Source organism: Acartia tonsa, chromosome 12 (genome assembly GCF_053477335.1).
Source record: "Acartia tonsa isolate MP-2025a chromosome 12, ASM5347733v1, whole genome shotgun sequence".
In the NCBI taxonomy this organism is placed as follows: domain Eukaryota; kingdom Metazoa; phylum Arthropoda; class Copepoda; order Calanoida; family Acartiidae; genus Acartia; species Acartia tonsa.
The window spans coordinates 8,066,542-8,079,111 of NC_137271.1; the positions used below are offsets into that span (position 1 = coordinate 8,066,542).

General features: G+C 30.4%; 1 protein-coding gene across 2 annotated transcripts in view; it reads left to right on the forward strand.

The window, feature by feature from the left end:
* Positions 1-12,570, forward strand: part of LOC145333487 (uncharacterized) — a 110,459-nt gene that overhangs the window by 68,242 nt on the left and 29,647 nt on the right. For both annotated transcript variants that reach the window (XM_080178639.1, XM_080178640.1), the window contains 6 exons: positions 4,268-4,357; positions 4,821-4,850; positions 5,468-5,578; positions 7,900-7,965; positions 12,135-12,201; positions 12,401-12,477. In XM_080178639.1, the coding sequence (XP_080034765.1) occupies positions 4,268-4,357; positions 4,821-4,850; positions 5,468-5,578; positions 7,900-7,965; positions 12,135-12,201; positions 12,401-12,477 (441 nt within the window). The remainder of the gene's footprint in view (positions 1-4,267; positions 4,358-4,820; positions 4,851-5,467; positions 5,579-7,899; positions 7,966-12,134; positions 12,202-12,400; positions 12,478-12,570) is intronic.

The window sequence follows — 12,570 nt, forward strand, 5'->3', positions numbered from 1 at the left end:
CAACCCAGTTCCTTCTCCCACCCTATTCTTAACCACTTCCCTTAAGTTACAGTGCAAAACTAGTTTTTCGCCAACATAATGACACTAAATTATCCCAGTTTTCAGCAATTCCAAATTGAATTAATTTGCTGAATCACAGCCCCTGGTTTTTAATCAAAAAAAAATACTTTTACTCCTACCCCAAAAGGATTCAACGTCTTTAAGAACACTCAAAACGTAAATAATAACTTATAATAACCTAATGCAAAAAAAAAATAAAATAGGCTTATTAGAGACTTTGAATAAAAAGGGGGATATGGGTGTGTCACCTACGTTATAAGAGATTTTATCTTTAAATCCTTTTCAACAAAGGATATTAGAATACGTGGATATATTGTCAGGGAATAAAGTGTCGACAATTTAGGTGGCTATTATAGACCTCTATTATTAGTCAGTTCGTTCATCTGGTAGGAGAGGAGAGGGAATGGTGTAAAACAGGTGGAGGGGGGGGGGGTATCGTTAATTCAGCCCTCTGCGAGTATCACTTTAAAACCTAGTGCAACATCCAAATTGATTTTTGAAACAAAGGGACATGGGAGGGTATTCTGAAAATTTTCTATTTATATGTCTATTAATCTATTATTTCGATTTTCTTACTTTAGAACTATCACTATGTATCTTTCTAAATATCAATCTATGAATCTATCTATTTATCTATCAAACTACTGATCTATCTAATAATCATCTATCTATCTTCTATGCATCCATCCAGGCTTGAAAAAGGATTTAACAGTGAGTTTGTGAATTTTAAGGAATTGTTAAGTGGGGTTGACCCCCCCCCCCCCTTTCTTTGTACACCCGTGCAACCATCCATTCATCTATCTAATTACATATATCTAGAACATATTGTCTTGTATTAATGGCCCAATTATTGTGTAACTACTTGGAATAATGACATTACAAGCCAGCTCTGAAGATATCCCACACTGTAAAATCACATCACTATATTTCCTATTATGGCCTGACATTGTGCTGTAAAAAATCCTTAAAGGTGGACATACATATGTTTCACTCTAAGATTATGTTAACATTTAGAGGAATCACTTTTACATACATTGTTGTTTATAGGGTTTGTAGCCCATCATGCAAAGATCAATGAAAATGCATGGTTATATGTTGAATGTGCCTGTTTGGAGCCAAGGCAATCATGCTGCTCTTAATAGTCCACACTTGAACAACAGTTTGGTACAATTTTCAACATCCCTATTCATCTTGTGGTTATAGCTTTAATTCAAAATAACTATTTCTCAAAAAATACTTAGTATAAGAATTAAACTATCCTTCTTATAATTTTAGTTTTACACACACTGAAATGTATATTACTTTTATGCTTTAAGGAAGAATTTAAACTAAATTGTTGAAATAATTTATTTTCATTGCCCAATTTTTCCATTTTTCTTCACTAAAAAGTCTAGACATGTAAGGAATGACTGAATTTTCTGGTAGAATCCCTTTTTTCTGCTTAGATAAGTGTTTGACTCACCTCCCTCCATTTTAAAAGTTTTAAAATAAATGTTCTGGATTTGCTCAAATACTCAAATCCTCCTTACTTTTATTTAATATTACAGCCTATTTTTTTGTATTTCTTCAATAATAATACAATATTTTGGGAAATTTAGTTGTGTTTGAAAAAAATGGTATGCTACTTATTTAACAAAATTCCAAACCCCACCCTTCAAAATCTTCCTACAAAATAAAGTTTTTAAAAACTCTAGTTTTGTGTAACAAATATACTAGGCATTATGAATGCAATTGCACCAATAAGAAAAGTTTGCTAAATTGAATAAACTCCAAAAAATACTCAAAACTATTTTTTAATAATATTTTATTCTCTAGCATACATAAACACCATTTTCTCCTTGGAGGTTAAATTTGATTTAGAAAATTTAACTTTTTTCTTGCCAAAATTTGGCAAATTCAAATAGAAACACATTTTAGACATTCTTTCATTCATTTAATGGTTCAGGTTAAAATTTATTTTAGATTAAATTTGTGGTGTTTGAAAAAAATTGTAAAGTATTTTAAAACATGTTGCTAAAGGATTTGTAAATCTATGATTGTTTGACTCTTTCCATACCTTTAACTTTCTAGGAATGTCATAATTTTGCCTTTCAAGGTGGTTGAAAGTAACTATCTACCTATTTTGCTCCTTCCAAAAATACTCTAATTTTGTCTGGAAATATCTACAAACATTGACTTGTTTGCTAAAATTAGATAATGAATTTATCACAATGAAGACCAAAGCCATTAGAAAAACACATTTGGTATCTGTATTTAACATAGGGAGGGAGGGGACATTGGGCTGTTTATTGCACTAGTCCCCAAAGTTTTATAATATATTTTACTCAATATCTTTGGGGACTTGTATTGAATTTTGGTTGGTAAGTTTATTAAGTTGAGTCTCCAAACGTTTTAACCACTAATGGTGATCTGAATAAAAGGTAATTTTGTCTATAAGCATTGGATTTTTTGATTTATTCTCCATTGTCATATCCATTTATATCACCGATTTTTAACATGTTCTAAATTCCTGCATTCTTGTTATTCAATTGTAAAAGTTAATCAATAAAATCAAAACAAGTTATTTTTTTTACATAAACTCATAATTAATTAACCAATCACAGACTTGGATTATATCAATTTAAGCAATAAGATTTATTCCCACTATTTAAACTTTTGTGTTAAAATCATATAAACATACAATAGGAGACAAAATTTTCTATTTTACATCCATTGTTACAAAAAGAATACAATACAGTGTCATAATTGCTTCTATGTTTGCTTTAATTTTATCCAAACATATATTGCCTTTTGTTTAATTCATCCTAAATACCTTTGCCTGGCATAATATTCTGAATAATCCTTCATGATTCTTATTCCTGATCCTGTTGGCTGGACACATCTCATTTCCTTGGTAAAATGTTGTTATAAATCATCCCAAGTCTAGCTATAGGAGGCAGAGTCTACAAATAGTAGTAAAATGGTATTAGTAGGTAAATAGGCCTAAAATTTGACAAAATTATCAATCATTTTAAAATTATACCCAAAAACAAACTTTCTTATAAAAAAAATGCTGTATTCAAAATACTAATTTTTTTCTTATCTGGTAAAAAATATCCTTTTTTAAATTTTTTGTGTTACATCTAAATTTAAAAAAAAAATTGTTTTTCGCAGTTGTGGCCATAAAGCAAGAAAATGAGTAAAGATTAGTTTTTTAAGGCACTTATAAAAATGTACCTTGATTTTAGATTTTAAAGATTGGATAATTGTATCAATCTATAAAACCAAAAAACTTTGATTTATCCCAATTGGACACCAACAATAGCTTCAGAAATATTAATAATCAAAAAAGCACAACTTTATATCCATTTAATTATCCATTAATCCCAAGGAATATATTAAGTCTAGATTAAGAACAAGTTTAACATATATGGATAAAACATTAAGACTATATGTTAGTTTAATTATACAAACAAAAAAATATGAAACCCAATTTCATAGATTCTTTCTGATTTAAATAGTTAATAAGCCACAATTAGTTGTTATTCATAATGAATTGAATAATATTTTTTTTTTATATTTTATAGTAATGAAAATATATTAAAATTTTCATAATATCTCATCCATACTCTTTTTATGTCCAATATATAGACTTACTTTAATACTTTAACACACACACCCAATATACACACACCCACACACAAACACAAGCACACACAAACTAGGATCCAAATATATTTCCATTTGCTTTAACTTGTTAATAGACTATATTGGTTTGGAATGAGATATTTCTTTCTAACTATCCACATATACATAGATATGCCACAAAAGAATGTATATATATTCTATTTTCTAAATATCTTTTCCCCTATATTTTTATAGATCAACCTACCTTTCTATATATCTAAATTTTTACTTCTATCTACCTATCTCACTGGCAATTAATCAGTTCAATTATCTTCAACAATCTATCTATCTATTTCACTAGTTTTGAATTCCCTTTTTTCTAAGACCTATCTATAAATATACAATTTAATCTTTATTTTTTCATCTATCCATTTATCATATTAAATTTATATTCAATACATGTTTATCTACTTAGCAATCTATACTTCTATCTATATATTCATTAATTCAATCATATTTTCATTTCATTTGATCATCTATCAAACTTTACCCATCTACATATCTTTCTATTTAACATGTATTTACCTATCTATCTATTAAGGAGGCTTGAGCAGATTGAACTTTCTGGAAACCCAATCCATACCTACCATCCGAACGCCTTTGTTAATCTACCTAACCTCAAGAAAATACAGTAAGTTCATTTTATTGTTTTAAAATGTATAGTTTATCAAGATTTCTGTTATCCTACTTTTAAGTATAAAATCTATTATTTCTGTCATATAATTATAAAAAAATACTCCAACAGTGTTTTATAAGATTTCTTTTTTTTTTGTTACTTTTATCATAAAATAATTAAAGCTAATTTAATTATCTTCAATACATCTGTAGCTGGGATCTAAATATAATGGCCGATAAATTAATGTACATTCCCAATAATGATACAAAAATTAACTATTCTGTAGATTAAAATTAATGGTTGAAACGATTGGACACCTAACATAATGAAACAATTTAATCAATAGTCCCCAAAATTATTGAGCAAACGATTAAGAAAATGTTATTATTAAACTTTAGGGACTAACAGTGTAATAAACAGCTCAATGTCTCCTCCTTCCATGCTTGTTTAGGCTTTTGATTTTATTTTTATTTTTCAGAATTCTGTCAAGTCCCCGCTACTCACACAGGTAATGCTCTTGTTTTCAGTAGCGAAGCTACTATATAACTGAAGTTTATGGTCTATTTATTTAGTATTTGGAGGTGCCCAAAGACATAATAATTAGGATATTCAGCTTTAATCAGTTATTGGAGGGGGGGGGGGGCGGTTTGGTATATTTAAAAATTTATCTAAAAAGGTATAACCCCCTTCCCCCCCAGAAGTCTTTGTAAGTGTGTATCTAAATTATAACCAAACTCATATGAAAGCAGTGAGCCATTTTCAAGAAAATTTTATTTTTTAGTAGATAAAATGTTATCTCGTATTCATTCGAAACAAATTCTGATCTAGTGGATTAGAACCGGTTCTAGCAACGTATTATATCCAATTTTCTACGAATATAAAAATGTACAATTATAAGATTAAAATCAGTTTTTTGGCCCATGCCTTCAGCACTTCGGGTATAAAAAAGTGGTTTTAATCTTATAATTTTATATTTTTATATCCGCGCGCGGAAAGCTGTTATAGTACGATGCGAGAAATAACTATTATTTTATTGGAATGTACACGTATTTACAAATGGATATTTAGCTAATTTATTTCAAACACGTTTCTTTGTAAACTAATCAAATCTTGTTTTTAATTTAGTTTCCCAAACCTGACCGGAACACCAAACTTGGAATTGATCCAGTTAGACCGAGCAGGCATCCAGGAACTTCCGGAAAATATCTGCAAACTAGCTCCTAAACTTAAAACATTGTAAGTATCTCTTTATTACTAATATTTCGATATTTTAAGGAATTCATATATAGTATGTCATGAAGCAGCTTATAGTGTAAAAATGTTACAACGCTTGGCAATATTTTTAAACAAAACATTTAATGACCTAAAATATGTAGAAAACAGAATAATATAATAATCATTATAATCATTATGTAGTTCGTTAATATAGTTTCATGAAAATAGGAAACTGTCTCCCCAAGCGTTTTTTAAATAAAATAAACACTAAGAAAAATTTACCCAATCCCCCTTATATTTAATAATAATTCATTAATCAGTTTCGAAATAAGAAAGGGGGGGTTCTGTGCTCGATTATACACTTTAAGAAAAACTTCCGATATTCAAAATTACTACTGCTATGTATTAAAATGCTTTTTTGTTATGTTACTATACTTCTTATTGGCATAATTGTCCTTGTTTTTATGAATACTATGCTTTTTTCCTTTTTCTGTGAAATGTCTATTAATAATAAATCAATATTTAATGGTGTTAGAACTATTTTCACCCAAGACACACAAAGATAAAGTTGGTGTGTCATTACTGCCACATGTAAATCATAACTGAAAACTTTACAATTTTTCCATATCATAGAGGTATTATGTCTATGTTTGTAACAAAATATATATGGATAACCACTTGAGTTAGCCTTAACAGGGGAGTTTGCCATGGTTCCTGGACAGTTTTCGGAGGATGGAAAGCTACGCCCTCCCAAGAGAAATCATCCGTAAAAATAGTTTCCACCCCAAAAATTAGTCTCTATCCAAAGTGCCCCTTTAGTCTTTAGCATGTAATTTGTAATTAGGAGGTTGTAAATAACTATAGTGCAAACTGGGAGGATTGGGTTTGTGCTATTGTGATAACGCACACTGATAAAGTCAAACAGATTCATAATTATTAGGGGGAAAAACAAAGGCTGTCCACAGCCATAACACGTGTATTTATATATTTTAACTAGCTGATTTACAACCCAGTTCTATTTCATTAAAAAATATATGAGGAATGTTTTTATAGAAAATTCTAGAGTAAACATAAATACAAATAATAAGATTAATACCTATTAATGCCTTTTGTATTTCATAGTCAACTTTGATTGATTGTTAAGTTTTTAATTTGAAATTATCGGAAAGTTTAAATAGATTTGAAACATATTTTCTATCAATATACTTTTTTGGTTATTTGTTAATTGTAACCTAGACTTTAAAATAACATTTGACTGCTTTAAAAAATATATATATTGGATATACATACGTAGATATATTGACAGGGTAAAATTTGTCGTAATATTAGCTTGCTATTATGGATCTTATCTATTGGTCAGTTCGTTCATCAAGTAAGAGGGTAAGGGGTAAAGACGGTAAATGGGGGTTTTAGCCAGCTGTAGCATCACTTATAGTGTATAGGTTATATCCTCTAGGGGCTTGGGCCCCAAGAGGTTTCATGAAACCAAATTTTTGTATTTTAGATTTAAAATAAGAATGTAAAAAAAATTTCTTTGGGGGGGAATTTTTTTTTTTGGAGGTGGGGGGTAGTCCAACCCACTATTTTTATTTTAGTTTTAAAAAGATTTTTTTTATTTTTTAGGGGGAGTGTTTTTTATTTTTTAGGGGGGTTGGGGGTGTCCCAACCCCCAAGAAAATAGTTGTACACCTTCCCGGGACCTATGAGAAGCTACCCTGTAAAGGAAAACCCGATCGGTTCAGCGGTTAGCGAGATCCTTCGCTAAAAACAAACAGACAGACATACAAACAAACAGAAAGACAAACAGACAGACACCGTTCTACTTTGTATTATACTAGCGGCTACGCCCCTAGAGGCCTCTAGTGGCACTTTAAATGTTTTTGTTTGTTAAATTTAATTTTTTATGTACGATACCACCTTATTTGACGTTGAAGTCTCCCCTAAGGGGGGGATTTTTTTGTTTTTGGGGGGGTTAGGGGTGTCCCACCCCTCAAGAAAATATCTTAAAACCACCACAGGACCAGTAGGTATATTCCCTGAAGAGTAGAGCCCATTCGGTTCAGTGGTTACCGAGATCTTAAGCTTCAGACGGACAGACAGACGGACAGACGGACAGACGGACAGACGGACAGACAGACATCGTTCTACTTTGTATTATAGATAAGATAGTATATGATAATCAGGTGAAACATCTTAGTGATAATATATCGATTAGACAACTGTACAAAAGAAGAGGTGTCTGTCTTTAATTGTGTATGAGGAAACATTTTTCCCCTACTGCCATATTCCTGTCTATCAGTTTTAATTATTCAAAAATATTCTAATGTACATCTTATATTCAGGCGGTTGCGAAGTAATCGGTTATCTGTTGTTCCAAATTTAACAGAATGCATCCATCTTAGACAGCTGTAAGTACATTTTTTTTATTAATTTTAAGTTTTTCTACTATTTTTGTTTTTTAGATAATAATAAAAAATATATTATAAATTAACAATATAAAACAAAAATAAAATAAGATTAGCTTTAATAACAACTAATAAAAAATGAGTAAAAAAAATAAGTTTTATAGTGACATACTAACTAATTCAAACAGATCTTCGAGTTTAGAAATAAAAAAAATCAAGGAATTTTAATCTTTAAATTAAAAAAAAAATAAGTAATCTAAAAATATTGGTAACTAAATTATGTATCATTTTATTCAATAGATAAAAAGAAGTTATATAGAAGTATGGATGTATAAATCAAATGTTTATAATTAAACTTGTTACTTCGTCCCTATCCTTTAGGAACTTAGCACCATAAATCTAAAGTTACTGCCTGGGTTTGATATTCTCGGTAGATACCTATTTAATGAAATAGATAGATAGATAGTCAGATTGATAGATTTAAAGATAGAAAGATAACAAAATAGGAGGACTCGCCAGCCGCGCGCAATCCGCCTGTGCCTTTAACACTTTTTAAAAACCCTGGTTGCAAGTGTAAACCTGACCCAAATATGTCAATGACTCTTTATTTAAATTTCACAACATCTGAATGGGTTAAAGCTAAACGTGGCTGACGCGCGGCTGCCGAGCCCTGAAAAATAAAAAGGAGGACAAACTAATCTTTCTGGTAAATGAAACAATTCTGCAATTTAAACAGCTAAGGAGACACTCCAATACTTAGTTTATTTGAAAATATTTGTATACTTAGACAGACATAACGACAAACAAACATATTAATAGACAGACAGTCAGAAGGACAGTGTATTGTCGATAAATATGATAATTGGAGCAAGCCCCCAAAGAATGTAATTTTTAAGACTCAAGTTTTTAAATTCCTATTTTTGCCATACTGTCCTTTGAATTTCTGTAAAAATATTTGAAAAATTTGAACTGTTACGCTTTTTTACCTTGTTTCTTACACATACATTGTTGAGCTTGTATTTACTAACGGCTGCGCCCTTAGCTTTTTGGGGTTTTGTACCAGGTGTTTTTTGGTTTTATTAAAACTAAATGTCTCGTATAAATGTAGTGTATAGCTTACGTACAAATACACGTAAGACATTCAGCTACTTTAGTATGTTGGACAACAAATTCTTCTATTAAAGTAACAGGATGTCTTCTATTTGTCTTTGTGTAATAAATGATCTAACCGCTGAACCAACATTTCCCACTTCTCTCTCATTTTATTACGTCACATGGATCATTTTTGACACAATTTTAACACAATTTGGGCTTTGTCTATAGCTTCGTACAGGTCATAGAAATGTTTTTATCTATTTTGGGAGAGGGTACCACGTCCACAACCCTCACAAAAAAACCAGTCTAAGAAAAAAGTATCCCCCCACAAAAATGTTCTTTTTTATAATTAAAACTGAAATACTAAAGTGCCCCCTGAGGCCAACATTAAATACAGAAACCCAAGTAAATGAATGTGAAATTTAGTCAAGGGTGTCAAAATTCGTCGCCCCTTTTCTTACAACAAAAAGTCGTTAATAGCATGGCTACTCTTTGACTGGTTAATACATGTTCGTCCTTCTAAACAGACCTTTTTCACTTAAAATATTATTCGAACTATCGGATACGCCTCCAGAGGCCTCTAGGGGCACGTAAAATGCTTTTTTTTGTTCAATCTATCTTAAGATCAGTTGTTTATCAAAAAAATATTTTCATATTTTCAGGGAGCTAGTTATATTTTTCTCTTTTTCTTCTAGCTATAAACCCTCCCAGGACCTATTTTTAAGCTACACTTTCAAAGAGTACAATATAGGTTCAGCGGTTAGCGAGATCCTTCGGTACAGACAGAGATCCTTTTACTTTAATATAAAGATTTTCAAATTCGCCAGTCTCTTTTTAGTTTATATCTCATTCAAAGGACAAAAATACAATACTACAAACAAACTAAATCCTTGAAATCTGCGGTATTAACTTATTTTGCAAATAATTATTCTTGTTATTAAATGTGCAAATTGTGTTAGATTCTAGTCATTTTATGGCGAAATTCTTTTCTAATTACGTCTTTCAATTATCCTACATTTAATAAAAGCAAAGCTTTTCAAAATTCAGGATATGTCCGACGCTTAAGACCGTCCGTAACAGATAGCACTGATAGCGAATTTATTTAACATAAAATTTCAAATTACTTAATAAAGTTAAAACATTCTTTAAGGTTTTTAAATAACTCAGTTTTAATAAAGTATTGGTATAAAATAAAAATTCCTTGCAAAAAAATGTTGATTTTCTCGTTAATGATTATTGAATAGCCAGTAAAAAAGTTTATTTCAGTTCATATATCCTTTCCAACTTTAGAAATTAGAATGACTTACACAATTATGTTAGGAGGTCAAATGCTTTTGGGTCCAATTTTCCCTACGGGTTATCTGCCCCACCCCCCTCTAACAAAAAAAAAATATTTGCCTAATCCATCCAATTGGTAATCGTTCTAAAACGTAGTTTCTATTCAAGTATTAATCCTTCTAATGTTTAATTAATTTTGTACATTTGAGTAAAAAGACTCAAATGTACAAAAAAGTACTGTATAAAATTGAAGTCTGAATTAACTGAAAGGGCACATTCCTAACAGTATTGAACCATTCACCAAAAATTTCATAATCGCGTTTCTTATTCGTTGGCTTAAAACGTTTGAGGACTTTTATTCAATTTGAATGGTTGGTTCATTTGAGTTGAGTGTCAAAACTTTTTAACCACAAATTATAAGCTGCAAAAGGGCTAAATGTATGTATCATCTTTAGGGATGTACATCAATTTTATAGCCATTGTCTTATCCCTTTAGATCCCCCTGGATAAAATGGGGGGCTAAATTTAATCATGCTTGAAATTGCCAGAATGTTTGTTTCTACTCTCTCTGTATTTAATGTTAATTGACGGTGAAATGGGAGTAAACTTATCAAAGACATGAACTTTTATTTTAGTAAATAAACAGTTCTAAAAACCTCTAAACCATACATTTACTAATTTTGCCTAAAGATTCGTTTTTTGTTGTCATAAAACTATATTAATATGTTTTGCGAAGAATTTATTGGCCTTCGTTCAATACAAATAATTTGTTTTTAAGATTATTTTTGCGTGTTTTTGTAACAAATAATATATGATGTACAGTGTACACTGTCAAATGCCTTTAATAGGTCAAGGAACTTGAAGTTGTACTCTAAAATATGATTGTAATTACAGGGTGTCCCTCGTAAACTGTTTTTTTTGAAACGCTTATTACTCCCTTACTATTTGAGCTATCTTAGTAAAATAAAAAGTATTTGACAGCCTACTACTGACCATTTAATGATATAATGATGAAAAATCCGCAAAGTTAACAGAAAAAAATCTACAAGGTAATACATAACAGGCTGATTTTAGTGAATATAAGACTAATCCACAAGAAAAATATGCCTTAGTTAACTTTTAAAGCAGCTGGTGGTCAAACGGTGGATCACAAAGACTTACTCCAGACATTATAAGAACTGGCATTGTAGTATAATTAAAAAGTCTGGTATATTTCAGGTTCTTGTGTGCATTTGTAGCGAGCTCACATGAAAAATTAACAAAAAAGATCAATTTTATGCCTATTTTTACGTATTGTTCACTTATATTACACTTCAGATTCTTGAATATTGAGAATTTCTGGTATGCCATGTCAAGTCTATTCCATTTTTGTGCTTAGAAAGTCTGAGCGACCAGCCGTTTGAACCCTAGCTAATCTTAAAGTTCACAAAGCAAATATTTTCTTGTGGGTTAGTCTAAATTCAATAAAATTAGTCTCTTATGTAACACCTCGTAGATTTTTTCCTGTTTATTTTGTGGATTTTTCATCATTACTCCATAAAATGGTCAGTAGCAGGCTGTCAAATACTTTTTATTTTACGAAGATAGCTCAAATATTAAGGGAGTAATAAGCGTTTCAAAAAAACCAGTTTACGAGGGACACCCTGTAGTTGAAAAAATGCTTCTTGAGTCTATTTTTCGTTTTTAACCTAGTTTATTTTGTGTCTAATTGCATGAAAAAGTTATTTATCGATAATTTACAAATATTTTATCATTTGAAAGTCAAAAAGTCGTTTTTGAGTTATTATATTCTTTTTTAGGGATCTTGGTTCCAACAATATTTCAGCACTGGGCAGCAAAGCTTTTAAATCTCTTTTTAAACTACAGGTACTTTTTTATCAGCGTAGATACTCTAACATTAGGATATGTCTTTCCGTTCGTCTGTCCGTCAAAGTCGCCTAACAAAATAAGATTATATGGTTGCGATTTAATGTATTTGTCTGATTTTTTTTTGTGTTGATTCTTTAATGTATTATTGACAGTTGAAATAGTTCTTTTCTCGGTATCAAACTATTCTAATATTTAGGATTTGTTATTGGATCACAATCAGCTGACAAATTTATCATCTGATGCCTTCACTGGCCTTACTAATCTTCATATATTGTAAGTAATTAAAGATATAGATAGATATATAGTCAGGTAGACAGATATAGAGGTAGGTAGATCGATATATATGTTTTAGATAGGTATGCATTT